This window comes from Panthera pardus, unplaced genomic scaffold (genome assembly GCF_024362965.1).
Source record: "Panthera pardus isolate Hobbes unplaced genomic scaffold, ASM2436296v1 HiC_scaffold_17, whole genome shotgun sequence".
In the NCBI taxonomy this organism is placed as follows: Eukaryota; Metazoa; Chordata; class Mammalia; order Carnivora; family Felidae; genus Panthera; species Panthera pardus.
The window spans coordinates 59,963,238-59,986,324 of record NW_026526732.1 but is presented as its reverse complement, the minus strand read 5'-3'; the positions used below and the strand labels follow the sequence as shown (position 1 = coordinate 59,986,324).

The 23,087-nt window shown below is 33.9% G+C and overlaps 1 protein-coding gene across 7 annotated transcripts in view; it reads left to right on the top strand.

Annotated features, from left to right (window-relative positions):
• Positions 1-23,087, top strand: part of GRIK2 (glutamate ionotropic receptor kainate type subunit 2) — a 654,159-nt gene that overhangs the window by 285,341 nt on the left and 345,731 nt on the right. For all 7 annotated transcript variants that reach the window (XM_053904616.1, XM_019442973.2, XM_053904617.1 and 4 more), the window contains exons 6-7: positions 4,418-4,471; positions 7,727-7,900. In XM_053904616.1, the coding sequence (XP_053760591.1) occupies positions 4,418-4,471; positions 7,727-7,900 (228 nt within the window). The remainder of the gene's footprint in view (positions 1-4,417; positions 4,472-7,726; positions 7,901-23,087) is intronic.

Sequence of the window (23,087 nt, the reverse complement as noted above, 5' to 3'; positions counted from 1 at the left end):
GATTTCTCAACATTGGTTAAAGACAGAAGTCCGAAGAAATGGTATAGGAGTTGGAGAGCAGGCATAGATGGGCTTTCCTTGTGTGGCTTAATCTAAGATCCACTAATAGGAGTATCCAGAAATATGGATAGGTTTATCAAGTTAGCCCTATTTGTTTCATTGTTTTATTTATTTTAACTAAGTGAGCCTTTCTTAAATATTGGGCAAAAGTGAACTTGAAGTTTTCTTCCCTGAATGCTTTAAAAGGGACTGAAGCTTGAAGCTGGCTATTTGAATGCAGTAATTGGCATACATGCCTTAATAACAAAAGATTCCATCTCCACCCAGATTTGTCATGGAGAATCCCCTATGGCAGGGCGAAGATGATCTGCATTTAAGCCTCACAAGGTCATTCTATTACAGAAAAAAGTATTAATCAAGACCTTGAAAGTCTAGATTAGAGACTGTGAAAATTTTTAGGCTGGAAAAATGTGAAAGCAGATGCAAATAAACTTCCACGGCATCAGGAAGTAAAATTAAATTAAATTTTAAGAAATATGTCTAAAGCCCACCTCTTCAATTGTTAACTTTGAGTGATGTAACTTCTGGATACAACCTGGAGGATAAACCGATTGCATATTATATGCCTAGAAGTGTTAATTTGTCAAATGGCATTGTTAGCACTACTCTAGTTAAATGTTGGGGATTTCTAATAATATTCTGATTTTGGAAAATCTGTGGCATTTCTTTCCAGGAAGGATAATACAGTACAACCAATTTTTCTATTGTGGCCACTCTCATTTATTTATACATAAAGAGATATTAATTTTATTTTTATTAATGTGGTTTGAACGGTCCATACAGTTCATTCAAAAATAGTGGCAAGGGCGCCTGGGTGGCTCAGTTGGTTGAGCATCTGACTTCAGCTCGGGTCATGATCTCACAGTTCATGAGTTCAAACCCTACATCTCTCTCTCCGCTGTCAGTGTGGAGCCCACTTCAGATCTTCTGTTTCCCCCCACTCCACCTCTCGCTGTCCCTCCCGGCTTGTTCTCTCTTCCTCTTTCTCTCTCTCAAAAATAAATAAACATTGAAAAAATAATGAAAAAAGAGAAAAAACATTGGCAAGATGTAAGTGTTATAATTTAAAAAAACATCCAGAACAAGTTTGTGGTGTCTAAATGTGGTATCTCTCCCAATTGAATGGGGGCTCCAAATGTGGGGCCATGAGTGGAAGCCAGTGGTGCAGGCAGTGAAAAGAATTCACCTGAAGCAGAACAAAAGAGATAGAAGTTTATTGAAGTGGGAGGCAGGACAGCAAAGGAGAGGCTGTCTGGCAAGAGGAAATAGGTGGGGGCTGTCTGTAAAGAGGGAAGGTGAAGAGGTATGGCTACCTGGAATTTTCCTTTTTGGAACCTGTGCCTAGTTGTAAGTAGCCTGTTGGTTAGTTAGAGCCTGTGGATATTTTGAGGCGGATTGCCTGATAAGCCTATCTGTATCAGCTGGGTGGTCGCTGTGAGCCCCTTTGCCTCGATCAAGTTTCCATTCCTCAAGCCTGTTGTCTAAAAGTGGCCTCATAAAGTTCTTTTTTTTAATTCCACTGGAAATTATTAACTTATCTTTCAAGAGAGATACCTTGTTGTCCTTTTTTTTTTTTTTTTTTTTTTTTTTTTTCTGGTTAATGTTACAGTGTAGGTACTCAATCAAAAATAACTAACCTTCTCTATTTAAATCACACATCATAGTCCATAATTGATTCTTATTTTCAGAATCAAAGGCTGAAGGAAAGTCAATGAAAGGCATAAACAGTCCTCAGTCATCCCCTACAGATTTCTTCTCACAGTGATGAAGGAAGCTGTGGCTGGTTCAGAATACCCATGTCAGAAGCAAGCCACTCTCCCCGCCATCATCTCCTTAATCCCTTCCATCCCTACCTCCAAAACACAATTTTCAATACTGGCTTGAGATGAGGTTTTCAAAATATCAAGGTGAAAACAGGCAAAAAGTTTAGATTACATAGATCCTACAATGGATCTACTTTCTTTGGGAACATAAAATATACCATTTTATAAAATGCCTTGTATCCAAAATCCAAGAATTAGAGACCTAGAGTTCATGTTTACTCACTATCTCAGTTTTTTTGGCCAATTTATTCATTGTTATTATTTTGTACTTTCCTCACTTATAAAATAAGTATAATAATAGGACCTACCTCATAAGGTTTTTAATGAGGCTATCAGGAAGCAAGAATTTCTCCCCCTTCGGGGGTCCTTCTATCCTTCTAGCTGGACTAAGAATCAAATTGAAATGAGAGAGATTAACAGGAGAGAAGCAAATTTAATACAGGGAATCCACACAGACGTGGAAATTCCAAAATAAGTTGGACAAAATGAGATATATAGATTATGCTGAACTAAGGAGAAGGGGGACTTTTGAGGAAAAGGATGCAATTCACAGGGCAGTAAGAAGAGCAGATGTTTGATAATTAGATGTTTGTCTATCACTCATATAACATTTATCTCTGATAACAACCCTTATTCTAGGAAAGAGTCCCAATTTAGATTTTTCTATGTTGTTAAAGAAGGGGCAAAAGTTTCTCTTGTGTCTGCAGGGTTTCATTTGCCTTCAGCTCAAAATAATCTTCACGCCAAAGTGGCCCATCTTGAGTCTGCTTGTTTTCAGCCTCTATAAGACTTATTGATTAAAATGTGCAATGTCCTTAGAAGAGTGCCTAACACATTTTGGGCATTATATGCTATTTATAGTTGTACATCTGAAGCACTGTTTCTTTCAATTATCTTTATCCATTTTTCTGTACCTGTTGAGTTGATAAGTAAAAACTATAGACAAGGATAATGTTGAGCTGTCATTATATAGTTCTGGAGTTGAGAAATCTTTTGTGCATATCCATCAGAAATAGTGAATACCTTCTACGAAGATAATCTTATAAACCTTTAGTAAGATACATTTTCTCTTATTTGATTAAGATTCACACTTCATCGGAGCATTATTGGTTCATACAGTCTTTATTCATTCAGGAAATATTATTTGATAATTTGGTTCCTAAGTGTTGTACACCTAGTTCCATTTTGTGTGGTTGAGCAGGGGGGAGTTCACAAATGATGACCAAATACGTATTCTTATTATAAATCACAATATCACAGTATCTAAAGTCCTTTCCTTTGCTCAGTTTTTGATGCCACCTTTCATTAACAAATGTTTCTACCTTTTAAAAAAGTGTATTTTTATGTTCCAAAATTTTCACAAAATGTATTCTTTCTTAACTGAATAGCTTACTTCTAATATACAAATTTCATTTTAACTAACTAGTTAACACCTATCTATAAGCATAGAATACCCAGGGTGTAACTGAGACAGCTACTCAGCAAATGAATTTGTTACGTTAGTATTTTATGGAAAGTATTACATGCACCTGAGGGTACTTGTTTCTAAGAGCTCTTCATTCAACTCAAAAATGCATCATTTTTCAATTACATTCACCAACTACTGTTCATTGATAAACAGCTATTTCAAAAAGTGTTCTCCTTTTCAAAGGAGAAATTGACATGTCTGAAAGTTCTAACCCAAAGTCCTTATTTTAAGATTGATAATCTAAAATTGACATGGACTGGGGCACCTGGGTGGCTCAGTCAGTTGAGTATCTGACTTTGGTTCATGATCTCATAGCTCCTGGGTTTGAGCCCCACATCAGGCTCTGTGCTGACCGCTTGCTCGGAGCCTGGAGCCTGCTTCAGATTCTGTGTCTCCTTTGCTCTCTGCCCCTCCCCCACTCACACTTTGTCTCACTCTGTTTCTCAAAAATAAATAAATGTTAAATAAATAAATAAATAAAATTGACAAGGACCATAGAAGTATGAAATGAAATAGTAATTTGCAACTGGTCTGTTAGTAAAAGTAAAAACAAAAAAACATTTTTGTATCTGTACTTTTTGAAGAATAGTGGTGATTTACAGTTGCTTCATTAATACTAAGGAAAGTCTCCAAAGTACTTTAAAAATTGTATTGGCATTGCCTTTGCCACAATTTTTTTCCTAATTGAGTAATAGTGTTCATCAAAATAAAATTGTGTTCCTCCTTAGGATATTTGTAGTGGAGACATTACAAATATAATGAACTAAAATGTGCTAATTTCAGGTTTGTTTCAAATTTAATGTCTCCTTTAATATGTAAAGCCATAAGCTTTACAATTGCAAACTTTTAGGTAATAGCTTTCTATCGAGAGAACTGGTTCGGAAATTCCTTCAGTAACCACTAATCTTCCTTAACTATGGAGAAAAGATTTAGGTTGATCCAGTTTTAATGTAACCTGAATATTATAGCCTAATTCTTCATTGTACCCTACTATTTTGTTCTCCTATTGACATATTTCATATGATGTATACCTTCAATATTAATATTTTTATTTTTTACTTCGTAGGCATTAGCTATGGGAATGATGACAGAATATTATCATTATATCTTTACCACTCTGGTAAGTAATTTATTAAAGCATAAAGATAATGCTCTAAATTTTATTGCTACAACTTTTCAGGATGGAAAATGAGTTTTTGAGTGAGAAGTAATGACTGGCACTTTTGTAGCTTATTTTTTTTGATAAAACACAGGAGGAATGAATCATCACTGGGAACAAATAATTCTTGGTAGGAAGCTGATGATTTTGAAATAATTTTATTTCAGATATCAATTCAAAATATTATATCTTATTTATATATTGCTTTAGAGGACTTCTAGAACATTATAGATTTCAAAATTAATTTGCTAAGAAATCAGTATTTTAGAAAAGCACAAATTTTTATGTTGTTATCTCAGTTCTATTTACTTTACAAAAACCAGATTTATTGAAACACCTTTTAGTAGATTAAATTTTCGGTCCTGTTTATGCCTATTTTTAGTTGGATTTTTAAAGTCAATATGATTTAATTTGCAATTATCAAATTGAATGTTACCTTCATATTTTGTTTTTACACACCCACCACACAGTTCTTCCTTACTATGCATGAAACTCTGACCTCACTCTTTTATCAAATCTACTTACTCTTGGTTCTATGCCTTTATTAATATGTTATCCTCATTTTCCTTCCTCTGTGAAATGACTGTCTCTGTCACTAATTCTTTCCTGCTGTAGGGGTGGAAAATTTGTCCTCCTTCCCTTCTAGGTTCTTTGCCTGGTCTGATAATTAAATTGACATAAAACAGATTAACAGGAGAAAAAAAACAAATTTAATTTCATACATCAGGAGCCCCAAAGATATGAGACTCAAGGTCAGGTCAGGTAATTGAGCTAAGGAATGGGATGAGAGCCTGGGGCTTCAAATGGGAGGAAGGTAATTCACAGACTGATAGAAAGAGCAGATACTTGGTAATTAGAAGTTTACCCTGCTATACAGATAGATCTTTCAGATTAAAAAAAGTTATCTCTATTAATATTTTTTTTTTGTTTTTTTTTTTTCTGGTACAAAACCACTATGTAAATTCTTTAAGATAGTTAAAACAGACATAAAAGTTTTCCTGAATCTACTGTGTCTTGGTTGCCTTCAGACCACAGTAATCCACATGCAAAGTGGCATATTTGGGGGTGGCATATTCTATTCTCCTTTATTGCCTATCACCAAAATTTGAGAGTATCTCCAGGTTTGAGACTTTATCCTATTTTCCTTTTTCCGCTTTAATTATTGTCTTCAGAACTGGTATGCATGTAAGAACTTCAATTATTACCTTTGATAAAATGAAATCTCAATATCCATTTGTAAGAGTCCTGAATTGTATTTTGCTACATTACAGAACAAGTCTGTTGTCACATTAAGATAATCTCAAATAATTTAAACCTTAATGTATTGTTCTCTAAATTGACACCTCTTCTGACTGCCTGCAAAGCTTCCATTGTCTGAATCCTATATCACCAACAAAGTTCTACTGTTTTTTACTCCATACTATCTCTAGTTTGTGTCTCCATTCCCACAATGACCAGTTTAACCAATGCTTTCTGTTAACTCAAAAGTCTTCAATTTGGTCTCCTTGGTTTTAGGACTCTTGAAGCTATCAGACCAAATTACTAAAGTATAGTTGATCACAATAGCTTCCTATAAAAAAAAACTCTCCTGCAATAGAGCTTCTTCACACAGTAGTTTGTATTTTACTTGCAAATACTATGGTTAACTGTGCTGTATCTCTATATTACTTCCCACCAGGCTATTTTTTGCAGCCTGTAAGAAACTTAATGATAGGCTGCAGGAGAGGGATTGGAAGGCTTTACTCATTAGCAAATTTTATTTCAATGCAGTTACAACTAAGTTCCACCATAATCATAAGCTTTTAGAGGAATCAAAAGTATCCCTTAATAAGGAAAAATAAATTAAAAAAAAAAAAGAAAAACACATTTAGGATTATAGAAGTCATTAGCCTATAATTGAAGGTCATTTTTTAATTTAATTTTAATCTAACATTCCTATTTTCTGTTGTAGCTATTTTCCTTCATGAATTCTGTTTTATAGAAAAACTGATCTAGATCAGTCTCCTGAATAGGTTTTATGTTTTCTAATTTTTGTGCCTTTACTGACACTTTGAATGACATCTGTTTCCCTTTTGCCTACCAAGAGCCTGGCCATTCTTTAATGGCAGCTTAGATCCCATCTGTTCTGTGAAGTTATTTTTGACTATAAAAATGGAAAGTTACCCATCTTGCTTCTGACTCCTTGCACTTATCACTTCTACTCTTTTGCCCCCGTGTGTGTGTGTGTGTGTGTGTGTGTGCATGTGTGTGTGTGTGTGTGTGTGTGTCCTTGGCTAGATTGCAAATGTTGAAAAATAAAACCCTAAAAATCCCTTATATTTTTCACAGCACAGAGCACAGTTCAGACCAATATCAGCTGCTCTCCACTAAATTTTAATCCTATTTTGTGGCCTATGTAGCTGTATGCATCCAGGACAAGCTGCCTATAGAACCAATGGCATTACTCTTACCCTGGTTCCCAATATTGTCTGTAAGATCTAAGGATTAACTAATGCCAGCTTGAAAGAGGGCAGAGGTCCCACATGCTGCATGTTCTTATGGTGACATCCAGCTTTTCTGGATGCTTTGGCCCCTCTCTCCTGGGAAAATGAAATGGCAAATCCAGAACATTAACTACCATCTGGAAATGGGAGTCAAATCTAAAGTGTTCCTTACGGTGAACTTGTTGGGTAGAGTATAAAACAAAGGAACTGCCAGGGTTCCACAACCAAAAAGGCCAGTTTTGTTAACTTTTTCTCTCAGCTTTAATATAATTTTTGTTAGAAGCCATATATCATGAACTGTTTCTTAAAAAACAAATAAACAAAAAACAAAAGCAAAAAAAGTGCCAGTCACCAGTCAAGGAAGAAGAGCATAGAAAAAAAATCGAGTCAGTTAAAAATAAAATGTTTATGCATAAAATTTAAGGGCAAGCTATCCTTAACGTGGAGAAGGAAGCTTATGCAAATCTTAAATGCAGGTTTTAGAAAAGCCTGTTGTTTCACTGGTGGAATTAGAATATGATATATACATACATATTTATCTAGAATATATACATTTGCATTGGCAAAGCATGAAAATAACCTATTTGAATCTCGGTGATTTGTGATGGTTAACATCATTTGAGAAACAATCATGTTAGCTATTCTAAGGGAAGTAAAAATAATTAACCATTTTAATTATACATGTTTGTGAATATACTCTGTTGATAATAACACAAAGAAATTTGTCTTTCAGGACCTCTTTGCTCTTGATGTAGAGCCCTACCGATACAGTGGTGTTAACATGACAGGGTTCAGAATATTAAATACAGAAAATACACAAGTCTCCTCCATCATTGAAAAGTGGTCAATGGAACGGTTGCAGGCACCTCCGAAACCCGATTCAGGTTTGCTGGATGGATTTATGACGGTATGAATTCCCACTTAAAGATCAGTTTGTGTGTTTTAAGTGATATTGTATAAATCGTTAAATCTTCTGCATACAAACTTGGGTTTAATTGTTTGACATCAAAGGCATGATACCAGAGCTACTATTGCAAATAATTCTATTATGATTTTCTAAATTAATTTTATATGGTAAATTTGTACATGTATACAACTATCTAAAAAGACATTACAACTATAGTTAGAATACCTGCAATGTAGAGATATCTCTAAGATTAATGGGTGCCATATATAGGATAAATTAGAGACTGAGAAGAAGATGTTAACCTAATAGTTATCCTTTGATCTTAACTACCCATACATGATTATTCTTCATCCTGTTGGTTTCTGATATCATATAGATGACCTATATCACACAAAAATATCCTTTGAGTTATTCACTCTTTATGGCTCAAGACCAACCAATAATCACACTTACCATTCTCAAGTCCTTGATTACACCTAGAAACTGGATTTATACATAAACTGTAAAGAAGGGTACATTCTTGTAGAAGTTTAGCTATTTATACCACTGCTGTCAGTGAAAATCTAAGGCAAGGCACAAATATAATTTAACATTTTCTGATAGCTATGTTAAAAAAACACAAAAAAACAAGTAAAAATCAATGTTATTAATTTATGTCATTTAACTGATTGTATTAAAAAATACTATTATTTGAACAGGTAATCAGTATAAAAATTATGGCAGATATTTTTCATTTTCTTTTTGCTACTAAGTCTTTGAAAATTGTTGTGTATCTGACACCATACATATTAATCCAGACTAGTGACATTTCAAGTGCTCAATAGCCAACTATAAGTACTGGCTACCTTATAAAACCAGGTAGATTTATACTATACTACTTTTATACTATTCTATTTAAACAAATTATAAATGTCTGATACATTTTCATTAAATCTGTTTTCTGTAGACCAAATAATTGCTACAATTTAGGAAACAGCTAAACACCGTGGCAATCTGTACATTTCCTAAGTCATTACAACCTGCTTTTATTAAGTGTCAGCCTAAATGGAAATTTTATAAGCATAACATTCTCTATCCTGATGGGTGGAAAAGCTTTTTCTATTATGATTATAACTTTCGATTAATTGCTTCAATAGGGGTTCAAAGTGTGTTTTTAAAGTTGTAGCAAAATAAAGGTAAAAATTTGATTATTTTTTTCCTTAAAAGAAGATTTTTGTTTTTTTGAGAAAAACAACCTCGTAGAATTTGAAAATATCTCATATTCACAATAATTTTTAAAGAAATAATATAAGGGGAATATCACTCTTTTACATAAAAATGGAAATAGTTGACTTATTCTAATATTTTGGTATTAACCTAAGATATAGTTGAGAAACTTTATTGGGAAGAAAATATCTAAATAACTTTAAAATGAATATATTTTTTTCTCTAAAGTATATCCAGATTAAAAATAAAATACAACCTAAAAAAATTACAAATATTAAGCTTTATTCTCAGTTTGAAGATGTTGAATTGAACTTTTGGAACTTAAGACAATGTTATTTTTTAAACTAAAATATGTCCTATATTTTTAATTGTCATTTTAATCATGTACATATTTTTTCCCACATATGGTTTTTAGCTAACTTTGTCAATCTTTAACTTCACGGTGGATATCTTATTGTTACTCAAAGTCATTTTTGAATGATTTTTAGGAAAAATCAATGATATGGCAATTTTAAGACTTTACTTAACATTTAACTCTGACTTCTACTAATATGCCCAAGGATTAGTGTTCTGCTTTATATATCAGAATCAGAAAAATTACCCAGTTTTACTTAGGTATTCTCTATATTTCTGTATGATTCCCTATATGACTCCACATGCCATCCCCCAAAACAAAGTACTAACTTGTAAGTAACTTATTGAGACTCTTGAAAGACAGATAAATACAAAGGAAGATGTATTAATTTCTTGTCATCCAGTAAGGTAAGGTCTCTTGGAGAGAATTAACCTTCAGAAGATGGAACAAAAAGGGAGTTAGGAGGAATACAGGTCTGGGTTTTTTGTTTGTTTGTTTGTTTGTTTGTTTCTAGCCATGAGTCCATGCCTCCTCAATTCTGTCCTTCTGAATTGGCAGGTGATTGGGTAAGAGTGGATAAGTGATAGAATGAAAAAGCACTGGCAAGAACATGAGAAAATTAGCCTATTTAATTGAAAACTCTGCACATTGTATACAGACCACGGATTTTGAAGTCTTTAGACAGATATTCGATGCCAACACTTTTACCTTTGCTATAGTCATTTCCAGGTGGCATACTAAATAAGACAGAATAAAAAATGTTCACATATAAGAGATGATTGCCCCATCATTTATATATTTTTAGTTTCTTCAAAATACAAAGTTTTCATCAGAAAACTTGAGATTTAAAAATGAAAACATTTTTTAAATGAGTGAGCTGAAGATAAATTTACTTGTGTGAGTGCTTTCTGAATAATATTTCTTATCTAAAAAAGTATATACAATTAATTCTTAATTTTAATAGTGCATGATTATGATAAAAATAAAACCAGTATAAGGTCTGCATAAAAATGGTATTCTTATGCCTTGCATGAGTATTATTTTTCTTTTTCATTAAAGATCATATTGTAAGTATTTTCCCATTCATTAAATGTTTAGAAGAAGAAATTAATAGGCTATTTCCACCATGAATGAAGTCAGGAAATTAAGAGGAGTCTAGTTAGAAAAGAAAAGAATTATAGCCTGGCATTGTGGTGTTGGCAACATTCCCTTCAGTCAATTCATGAGATCTCAGTGTTTATATATCTCTTGTTCTTTTTTTCTCCCTATGGTACCATAAAGAAATGAGATTATCAGCAAAGTCCCTAGTACTTGGAGCAAGACCTATTATTATCAGTATCACAGTCATTTGTCAGTATGTAAGATCATAATGCTTAGACTTTCAAATTCTTCCTTCATGTTGAGCTATAAATGGAAACAATGAATTGGATTCATAAGAATTTTTCTGGTTGAGTTAGCACCTTAACTGACCCTTGGGTCAAGTGTTTATCTGCTAAATGATTATTGAATACAAGACCATTTATCCTGTTGTTGTGGTTTCTTCTATAGTTTGGGGTCATCATAATAAAGATATTAATGTTATTAGCTCAGTAAAATTTTTATTTTCATTTGTTACAAACCCAACCAAGAAACCAAGTCACACAGTATATCCAAGCCCAATCTCTTCAAGGAGGATGTGAAAAAGGAAGTCCAACCCTTCACACATTAGAGTTTTTTGTTTGTTTGTTTTTAATTCATGTCACCTTTCTCACACTTCCCCCAATGTCCACACACTGCCGTCCAGTCAGCGTGCTAGACTTCTCCCCAGACATGAGCCTTTACTATAAAAACCTTTCTCTATTGTGCATTCTTTGCTGATTATTTACATGTTTCCATGCTCCTAGGAGTATGGACGTCCCCTAAGTGGATATTACCACTGTTCTTTACTGCTGATCAGATGACATAGCTCCCAGTCTTCTGCCCAGACATCTGCCTTTTCCACCCACAGTTACCAAAGGGCAGGAATTCACTTTTTTGAACCCATCAGAGCTGATGATGGCTGTAGTTATTATTGATATATTGAATTTGCAGCAATCTCAATTCAAGACAATGAAATCAAGTAGAAATACCTCCAGGTCAGTTTAAACAGCTATGTCCAAGACATGTTTTTCCCAATGCTGCCATCATGCATATACTCATTAGTACTAATGGACCTGTCTTTATCCGGTAGCTTAAAAGTACCATTTGTTTCCTTGTGTTGATGTGTAACATATATTCCTTGATAATATTAATTTAAAACACAAATCAATAATGATTGTGTTGGTTGGCTACATCATTTGAATTACTATAGGGAGATTAGTGTTTTGGAAATACAAACTTTGAATACCAACTGCTATCTCCATTTCCTTACCCCTCTCTTCACACCCAACAGTCATCAAACACTGTCAAACCTACTATCTCAATATCTTTCTTCACTACATTCTTCCTTCCCCCCGTAGACCCACGTCTTAGTTAAGAACCGTGTGATCTCTCCTCTGGCTGTTGCAAGTCTCCTCACTGAAGTCCCAGCCCTAACATCTCTCCCCTACATTTACCTTCTTTCTAGTGTGAACATGGCTCATGACTCCTTGTCATTTGCTAGATGAAATTTCAACCCATTTACCAAACCTACAAGGCCTTCCATGATCTGGCTTCTGCTGCTTGTTCAGCCTCCTGTTTGCTCCCTGCTCTTTGAAGCCACCCATCTCACCACAATACGGGGTCCTCCTCATCTCACTATGGAGTGCTCCCATTATCTGAATGTTTGGCCTCTTCCTCCTTGTGCTCTAAATTTCAGATCATCTGTTACCTTTTTTTGTGATTTTTACCTGTGTGTTCCTTCATTTATGCACATTTTGTTTAAACCCCATGTTGAAATTTAGCTCTGGTATTTTTGTTTGTTTTCACATCTCTTTTCCAAAAGACTATAACTCTTTGGAGGCAAGAAGTAGGTTTCCTTATCTTTGAATGCCCTGTACTAGTTAAGCCCTTCATTCCTTAATAATGAAGGAAAGAATGGCTGACTGAATAAATGTGTGTGTTAATTTATTCTAATCACATTACAGCTGTGTTCTCATCACTAGATTCTCTCATTTTCCCAAATATGTTTTAGGGAGCTTTTTTAAAAATTTGCATACTTACATTTTATTGTTGAGATATGTAATCATTTAGAAAATGAAATTAGGCTAATCTCACATATTTGTTAGACAAAATTTATTAAAAGGCAAAAGCTTAGAAATACTTCTGATTAAATAGTGAAAGTTTAGTGAGTTAAAAAAGTTCTGTCCCTTCTCTTTTACCAAAGAGTGAAAATGTTTATAAGAGAGGTGAGTCTTTATGTATTTAAGTTCCAATGTCCTCCTAAAAACTATTTATTTATAATGACAGACCATAGCGCAGAAAGTTTATAATTTCTGTCATCATTTGATTAACTTTAAAGATAAATGTGTACCAATTCACAGCAGGGAGTTAGCTTATATATGAAGGGTGCAGTAGTGATCACTCTGCTACTGTACAAAGATTTACCTTTAGAAAATAGAATCACAGAGATATGAAGTATGACCAGGCAGGCATTCATTTACTTCTAGAACTACAAGCCTATCTTTGCTGCTGTCTGCTTAATCAGCTGAAGCTGTTTTCTTCGATTCAGTTGAAAAGAGAATATAAGGTTTTACCAGACAACGGATCAAACTAACTCTTCATTTTTTAATCAATAAAGGCATTTTGAAAAATCTGACTTTATCTTGCATCCCACTAAAACACCAGAGGAATAAAAAGTAGCCAAGTAATAAGTTAATTGTTTTTTCTGTTATCAATTTTAATTGTGTGTGTGCTGTGTATTCTGGGCTTGATACCAGGCATTCAAAATTTGGTGGTGAGGACAATATGTCTCTTTACTCACAGAGCTTAGGAAATTGACAAAATCAGAAGATAGTGTCTCAATGATCACATCTCACATCTCTGTCAGTACAAAAATCGTATTCAAACTTGTTGACTTCTTCCCAATTTTGTGTGTCTTTGATTGATCTAGTTTCCTAAGTCTTCCTTCAAATTCTTGTTAAAATTCCTTGTTTTCCATGCTATTTTGTGATAGCAAAAGACAAACATAAATTTACCAGGAGTTTTCCATGACTTCTTAATATTTTGCTGAAAAATGTGTAACATTTAACAATGTTTATCAACATAACTGCTAGTTTTATTCTTGTCTTTACCACAGAAGAAATATTTAGGGGTCTATATTATAATCATTATAGCAGAAATATTTGCATAAGATATTTCAGAGTATATTATGAAGTCATAAACACAACATTCATTACATTTGTATATGATTGATTTACTGAATGGTAAAAGGACATAGAATTTGTGGCATGGATAACAGAATGGCACTCTATTTCTTCATTTTAATACCTATTAATCTTCCATGATATACTAGGCTGCAAGTTAAATCTGAATATAAATAATTGAGATGACCTAACAACCCCCTTTGTTTCATTAACATACAACATTCCATTTAATTGCCTTTGCTCATTGACAGATTAAGTAATCAGCATTTATCTAAAGCTGGTAAAGAGTTGGAGTTTCCATTTTAAGTAATTGTTCCTTACATGGAAAATGGCGGTTGCAATGAATCATTTCCTTCATAATCATGTTATTTTTTAAAAAAAATTTTTCAACGTTTATTCATTTTTGAGAGACAGAGAGAGAGCAGGGAAGGGGCAGAGAAAGAGGGAGACACAGAATCTGAAGCAGGCTCCAGGCTCCGAGCTGTCAACACAGAGCCCGACGCGGGGCTTGAACTCACAGACCGTGAGATCATGACCTGAGCCGAAGTCGGACACTCCACCGACTGAGCCACCCAGGCGCCCCATGTTATTTTTTAGGCCAATTTTTAAAGTTTTCACTTAAAAAAGTAGGGTTGAATCATGAAATTTTTTTTTACCCCTTCTATCCTCAAGAGCAAATTTTATCCTTAAAACACTTATCTAAAATCATGCAATACAAACTTGTATTAATACATTTCTGTTCACAACTTTCCTCAGCTTCTTATTTTATATTTAACAGCTATATAGTTACATATAGGTATAATCGATCACAGATGGCGTAAGGAAAGCAAGTATAGGGCACAATATAAAGGGAATAGAGAATGGTTAAGAAAATAAGCAATAGATTCTTTTACTAGAGCAGACATTCAGGTTAGAAAGGGGCTAACAGCAAATGTGACATAGTGTTCACCATCCTGGATTAGAGGAAAATGGATTGGGAAACAATGGGAGAAAAGCTGGGATAAAATTTTTACATACCATTTAGTTAATAGACAATTATAAATGTATAACATTTAACATATAGACATTCAGAATAGTTAAAGTCAGCATGAAATACTGGTTGAAATTATTTAAACCAGAGAGGAAGAAATGGCACTGAGGCATATAAATAACAAGAAATATTATTAATCGGATACAGATTCATAACGAACTACAGAAAAGTTCTGACTAAGGAAGATTAACAGTTGCTATAAACAATAGTACCTTCTCTTCATTGGATCTATTTCTAAAATAAAAAGAGAGTGAATCTATTCTACAATGCACAAAGCATTTTTTGACTATTTGTTCACCTTAAGAATAAAATACACAGAGCGAAGCTACCTTCTGTATTTAGAAATAGGGTATGGACTGAAAGGGAGTAGACGAGTGGTGATTACTATCAAAACTATATTTTTTGTATTATTCCATTTTATTCATAATTTTAGGAATTTATTTTATTATTTTTATAATTTTAGAATTTATATTAAAAATATTGAAATGCAATACCAGATAAAAGATATCTTGGCCTCATTAGAGTCTTTAAATAAAATAAAGTTTAATTTTTAGTTTTTTTTTAAGTTTATTTATTTTGAGAGAGGCAGAGTGCAAGTGGGAGGGTCAGAGAGAGAAGAAGAATCTCAAGCAGGCACCATGTTGTCAGCACAAAGCCCATGCAGGCTTGAACTCACAAAAAGTGAGATTTTGACCTGGCCAAATCAAGAGTCAGACACTTAACCCACTAAGCCACCCAGGCACCCCTATTTTTAATTTTTATTATTTATTTATTTATTTATTTATTTATTTATTTATTTATTTATAATCTCTACACCTAACATGGAGCTCAAATTCAGAACCCTAATTTCAAGAGTCCCATGCTGTTCTGACTGAACTAGCCAGGCACCCCTCAATTTTAAATAATAAATATTGACATAGTTTCCATTTAAATACTTATATCAGTTTTATATAAAAACAAATAATATAAATATATATAATGTTTATTATTTATATTTATATAGATTTATATTACTTTTAGATATTGTTATAAAAGGTAAGCCATATCCTTATTTATCTACTAAAGGGACAATGTTAGTGGCTCCAATATTATTAGGATAATTATCGTTTATAATATATGGCCTCAGTATACTAAATATGTATATTTTTGATAGATTTTTAAATTAAATATTAAGTGTTAACTATTTATAAAATATTTATGTATAAATATGTAACATTTAATTTTGTATTTTATTAATTTTAGACTCAGTATGTCTGTCAAATTTTAACAAATTTTCCTTCTTTGCAACCGTGACTTATAACAAATTGCAGCTTGTTTTGTCATGCTCAATTTCAGAAGAATTATATTTAAAAATTAAGATAGCTAGAAAATGTTACAAATAAGTCAAGGGTTTGTTATATAGTGAAATTTGTGTTATATATAATAAACAATAATTGTAACTTTTTTTCATGTAGATAGATACAACAGTAGATATTTTCCTCTTTTTTTGTTTTTAGATAACCTACACCTGTATCTTACCAATGCAGAAATGCTCTTGCCTGTTTGAGTCCAAGAATTATCTGACTGTGTTATTAGAAGTAGGAACATACACATTTATGAAGTATGAACATTAAGGGCCCTAGAATGTACAGCAGCCTAGGAAGTTTGATTCAAACAAGGACTTTGTATATAAACTTTGAATCTAGCTCCTGACACATGTTACCTTTTCTATTGACAATCTCAACTATAAAATGACCTAACTGTGAAATGTATTTAACACTTCCTGCATCCTAATATTATTATTACCTCCAACAATATCATGGGGCAGTTATAATCCTCATTTTATAGATGCAGATACATAGAATGGGTAGATGATATATAAAGGAAGATCCCTGTACTATAGTCTGAAGCAAATATAAAGGAGTCCTTTAGCATCCAAAGGTAAAATTTAGGTATGATGAATTAGAGACCAGCAAAAAATGTTACATTTAGTGCTTCTTCTTCAACTTTACTGTACAAATTTTCACACGAGTTTCCTTCCCAAATAAAATTAAATTAATAAATAGGGATCAGAAGTCAGCATCTGCATCCCATTTTCAGCCATTTCTAATGCTGTTACTTCAGGCAAGTTACTTAACCTCTTTGAGCCTCACCTGTCAAATAGAAATAATCAATTTTGTGTGTTGTTCTAAAGATTGAAAGAGATAATGCATTAACATATAAAAATATTAACCTATCTAAATTTTTATAATTACAAACTATATCAATGACTCCTCCTAAACTCCTGGTGCCTTACAAATGTAGAACAAATTTTGATATGGTGTTTATAGTTTAACTAACTCAACCATGGGGGTGTCTGTCTGGCTCAGTCGGCAGAACATGCTAGTCTTGGTCTCAGGTTCGTGAGTTCAAGCCTCATGTTGGGGGTAGAGATTACTTTAAAAAAATAATTCAGTCATATTATTCCAACATCATTTGTTATCTCTTGTATGCATTAATACCATAGTAGTTGGTGTGTGTGAGTGTGTGTGTGTGTGTGTGTGTGTGTGTGTGTGTGTGTGTGTTGGATGGTTAATTGACATAGAGAACTAAGGAAGATTCATACAGAATCTACTTGGTACTTGAATCTAGTACGCTTCTTTAAAACTGGACCCAATCACAATAATTTGAAATGTGCAATTAGACTGATATATCACTATTGAACAGGTTTTAAATCTAGTTAGAAGTTTATGAAACTTCTGGTTGTGTATCATTTATTTCCTGCCTACTTTTTTAGATTAAAAAGATGGCTTGTTGGCGTAGAATTAAAGGTTGGATTTTTGCTTGGCTCTTTTATGTCAATTATTAAAGACTGTTAAATCTGTTTCTACCTTCGAGTGAAAACTTTGGAATCAGAATCGCCTGACTGTTAAAACTGAAATCTACCTATTATTACTTTTGTAAACTTCTGCTACTTACCTAACATTTCTGAGCATCAAGTACCTCATCTATTTAGTGGAAATAGTAATGCCTACATCAAAATGTCACTGTGAAGATTAAATACATAACTTTCATACTGCTCAAAGACAGTATCTAGCACATAGAAAATCCTCCAAAATCGGTATCCATTCACTTCAAGGCAAATACAATTTTTGCATTTAGTGTAAGTGATATTTCTGTTCAGAGTAAACTTCATCACTCTCAAAGTCTTCTGATACCCTGTGTATACAAATACGACAAGTGTATAAGCATACAACTATGTAAAAACTACTTTAAAAAGATCTAAGAGCAGGTAGTTGTTTACTTTGATGTGCTGGTTGAGGTTATGTGAATGAATGAACATGAATCATCACCAGCTTTACTATCAATTTGTTGATGTTAATTTCATCAGTGGTACCTAAGTAATTATACTTACACTAGAAAGACAATTTTTTAAAAAGTGTAGCCTATGCAGTTTTGTGATTTAAAGGTTTAAGACATGGTCAAAGATCTACTCTGATGCACTAATATCCAAGATATGCTTGGCCAATACTCTTTAAATCCACATTAATAAATCAAAAGAATATTTCAGACAAAATGAAATGAAGAGTTTTAAGGTGAATTTGCCTAAAGGATATTAGGAATTCTCTTTCTTTATTATGCAGAGAGGAAATATTATGTTGATCTTTCATTTGCCTTTCTAAAAGAGTTCATAAATATTTTATTCATTAATCTTCAGAATACCCTGTGACCAAATTGAACCAGAAAAGAAAAGCGAAGTTATTAAACAGACACAGATGTTGAAATGGTACCAAATCAATCCTTCATGAAAAATTCCTATGTATTGTTACTCATTAATTCATTCTCCAAATATTTATTGAACATCTATTATGTGCAATGTGTGGTATTAGACCATATGGATGACAAATATATATGTGTGTATGTATATATATGTATATATATATATATATATACACACATATATACGTGATGAATTATCAATTTAGTAAGGAAAGTAAAACACAGCCTTAAATAATAATAATAATAATAATAATAATAATAAACATTGGCATGTAGTAAGGAATATATGTAGAAAATAGTGTGTTTAGATAGGAGTTTACCCACTTTTTGTTTAGGATGTAATCTCAACTTCACATAAAACAGGAAGAACAGTTCTCTGTCTTTGTAGTTCCCTCACTGGACATGATCAAACATCTACCATCCTGTGAGACATGGTCAGTTTGATCAGGCCAGTTGGTGCTTGTAGGATGCTCCAGTCAGACATACTATTTTCCAGCTGGAGAATTCCATAGCTGCGACCAGGTTTGAAGCCCTTCAGAAAGTGGTACTGGATCCTGGAGCTGCTGTCAGACTTGGCATCCTGGTATTTCTGCTGAAAATGTGGCAGTCAAATGGTCATCTCTGTGTACGCATGCTTCTGTTGCCTCTTATGGTAGAGGCTATATTTGCCAATTGTCTCTCCATGTTCTTTCTGGTCACTCAGCATTGGGGCTAAGGCTCAAATTCATTCTCACATTGGTCTGGATCCCCACTATTCCAGCTTTCAGTTATCTAGCTTTTTAGTTTACACAACAGACATGCACCTACCCATTGTGCCCGTGTGGCTGAGTCAGAAACCCCACATCAGTCCCAGGTTGTTTGCAGACCCAGCCCCTCCCCAGTGCTCTCAGGCCTTGTCTTAACTGTGCTATCTTAGTTGGGGGCATTCTGAATCAGGGTCTTGGCTGTTTTCCTCCAAGGAGTTTCCTTAGCCCTTTTGCAAATTTATCTTCTCACCTCCCACCAACTTTCAAGCCCCTGGTGCTAAGGAGGAAAGAGTGGTCTCTGCAAAATCAAATGCATGGTTGCTACGGCCACTACAGAGTTGGTGCAGAGTTGGCATACATCTACTTAAATGAATAAATAAATAAGGTCATTTTGATGGATCTGTTCAGAACAAGAAAACTTACGCCAAGATAATTTGATATTTCTGTCTTTCAACATAATTCTGTTACTTTTACTGTTATTACTATTCCAGTATCACCAAGTACTGGGCACATCTTCTACAGTGTTATAACAATCTAAGAATTTTGTGTGATTGGAAAAGGAATTTTGGAGGTAGTGCGAATAAGACTAGGTGAGATCAGCAAGGCCATGTTGGAAGAAGAGAATGGAAAGACGTTATTAAATGTTCTAGAATAGGGGAGTGCAATAAAAGTAATATTTGCCATTTACTGTGTATCTACTCTTTACTAAACATTATGCCATTTGTGGTAGTTATGTAAAGATACGCTTGCCTTATACTACCTCTGATTATCCCCCAAATGCTACATGTTTTATTTCTCACTTTACAAATGATGGAACTGGGACTCAAATATGTTTAGTATGTTGTGCAAGGACATTCAAATCAGAAGATGGAGCTGAGCTTTATGTCTAAGGCCTTTCTAATTTGATAACGTGCTCATCCTGCTCCCAGAAAGTCTCATCTGGTGACACTGTGCAGGTGCATTAGACTCACTCCAATGGAGGCAGGAAGCTGTAATCCAAGCCTACAGTAATAAGGACTGGAAGTAGAGTAGATAAGACTCAAAGGAATGATTGAACAGGAAGACTTTTTTTTGAGATGGGAAAGGAGAATAAGGAGATAAGACAGGCCTTTGAGCTTCCCAGTTTAAGTGACTGGGAAGACACTAATGCTTTTAATAAACATGCGGCCACCTGCAGGAGGTGGCTTAGAAACGGGATGGCATTGATTGCAGACTTGTAGGATCTGAGATGATGATGATACCTAAAGGGAGAGGGATCTGGCAAAAAGTTGGAAGGTGGAATATAGCTTCTCACTGCAGTAATGTCTCAGTTTCCTTTTTCAGAAACAGAGGGAAACATTCCAGAATCTATGGGTGTACGTTTATAAGTCTTCATAGAAAAGGATCTAGCTAACCTGTTTGGCCCCCTAGACTAAGTAACCCCGAAAGCCGTATTGATGTCAGTTAAATTATTTCTGCATCTTTTAGTGCCTTTGTTTCTTAACGGTTGTACCCAAATAGCCTGAGACTACACCAAATGTGTCTTGGGTCTTGGGAATATGCCTTGGGAAAAGAGATGTCCATTTAAATTCTGGTGTTGTCTTTCAAGGAAAATATTACTCCTGCTAAATGTTGCCTTTAAAAATCAACTTCTCAGACTCCATTCTCAGGCTTTAAATATGTATTCCTCTCTCCAAGTCCTTTAACTTTATCAAAGGGAAATAAGTGAAATACCTTTAAAGACAGTGGAATATCTTTAAAATATGAACTTCTCTAGCCCCTAAGGAAGGTGCACATAAATTTAACTGACAAAAATCATGCATAGTTTTCTAGATTTGAGAGTCTGCTAGACTACAATTTCATTTTAAGTAAATTTGAAATAATCAACATCACAATAAAGTAAATATGGATGTTATTCATTTCATCACCTTTAAAAGTGTCATGAATATTTTGAATATTTAATATTATTTAACTGTTATTATGTAGATAATACATACTGTAGAAAATTTGTAAACTAAGAAAAATTATGGAGGAAAATTAAAATTTTCTATTTATTAACATAACAAGTCAAGAGAATGACAACTAACATTTTAGGACCAATAGAAGCTCTCTCGTGGGGTGCCTGGCTGGTTCAGTCAGCTAAGTGCCAGACTCTCAGTTTCAGCTCAGGTCATGATCTCCAGGTTTGTGGGGTTTGAGCCCCACTTCCCTTCCACAACCACAGTACAGGGGCTTGGGATTCTCTCTCCCTCTGTCTTAGCCCCTCCCCCACTGCTCATGCTCTCTCTACTCTCTGTCTCTCTCAAAGTAAATGAATAAACTTAAAAAAAAAAAAGGAAACAAACTAATTGATTAGTTAAAACAAACTAATTGATATCCATAGCAACCAGAAAATTCACTGCTAGCAGCCTAGTTTACCATGTTTCTGTATTTTTTTCTCACACTTGTGTATTCTTAAAAAAGGTAACTAATGTTTCTTCCAAAACAAGTTTATGCTTGTTGTACTTATTAATGACAGAATTCAATTAAAAATTACATAAAATCATGAAATACAAGGGTAAAACAGAATTGTTTCTGTGAAAACTTTGATTGTATTGAAAAACTTGGCAAATGCAAGCCATCTAACATTTTTTTTTTTATATTAGTGTGAGCAAGACAGCTCTAAAAGGTGGATTCTGCATATAGTTGTTTTTTTTTTTTTGCAGGTCCTTTATTCTTCTTTCAACTGAAAGAAACCAAAGCTGAAAATCATGGCTAATCCATTATGTTTGGGGCTTATGCAAAACAGGAGAGGGATTCTAATCAGCAGACCCATGAAAAGGGTCTTGGCTCTACATTAATATATTTAAGGATAGATTTAGAGTTAGATGTTTTACTTTACAACTTTTAAAGTATATATGCTTTAATCAACCATCTTAATTAACTGGCCAAATGTTAGCTTTGGTTGCTTTAGAAAAGAGGTCATCCATGCATTTATTTCTATTAATTTTTTGAGCCCTTGTACATATTTCGCTAGAAATAGGATCATAGACATACAGTTTGCATGAGGTTTTCTTAAAGTTAAGCTAACATTTTTAAAAATCTGCTTTGTCTTAGGCACTGTTCTTGGCATACAGAGATAGTGGTAAACAAGAGAAAGATGAAGTTTACCTTCTCTTTGGTAAATAGAGGGATAAGTTAAAGAGAATTAGTTAGAATAAGAAGATAGAGAATGATTAGGGTTAGGGAACGCTTGCTAGCTAGAGTATTGCCAGGAGATGATGTGTGGGATAGGACCAAATCATAAGAAATAGGGAGCCATGCAAAGACTTATCAGGAGAACATCAAGGCAGAAGGAACAAGTGCAAACTCCTTAAAAGGGAAATAGGAAAGTTGAGTCTGTCAGTGTGCTGAATAATTTGGAGTAAGAGGAAAAATGATAGAAGATCAGAGAAGTGGGGGTGTCTGGGTGGCTCAGTCAGTTAAGCATCTGACTCTTGATTTCAGCCCAGGTCTTGATCTCACCATTTTGAGTTCAAGCTCAGTATTGGGCTCTGCACTGGACATGAAGCCTACTTTCAAAAAAAAAAAAAAAAATCAGAAGATCAGGGAAGTGGTCATGAGATATGTGGTTTAGGTCTTTGAAGGACATGTAAATTTGGATTTTGATCTAAATGCAATGGAAGTCCTGGAGGGCTCTTATAAATGAGTGTTGGACTTAACTGGTCACTTGTTACAACATTTTCTTTTAATGTCCATCTCTTTTTATAATAGAACAATAATACTTTGAAGTAATAGAAAAATCTTTATGAACAGCTTACATATGTTTCAAGTGGTGACAAATTGAAGGAAA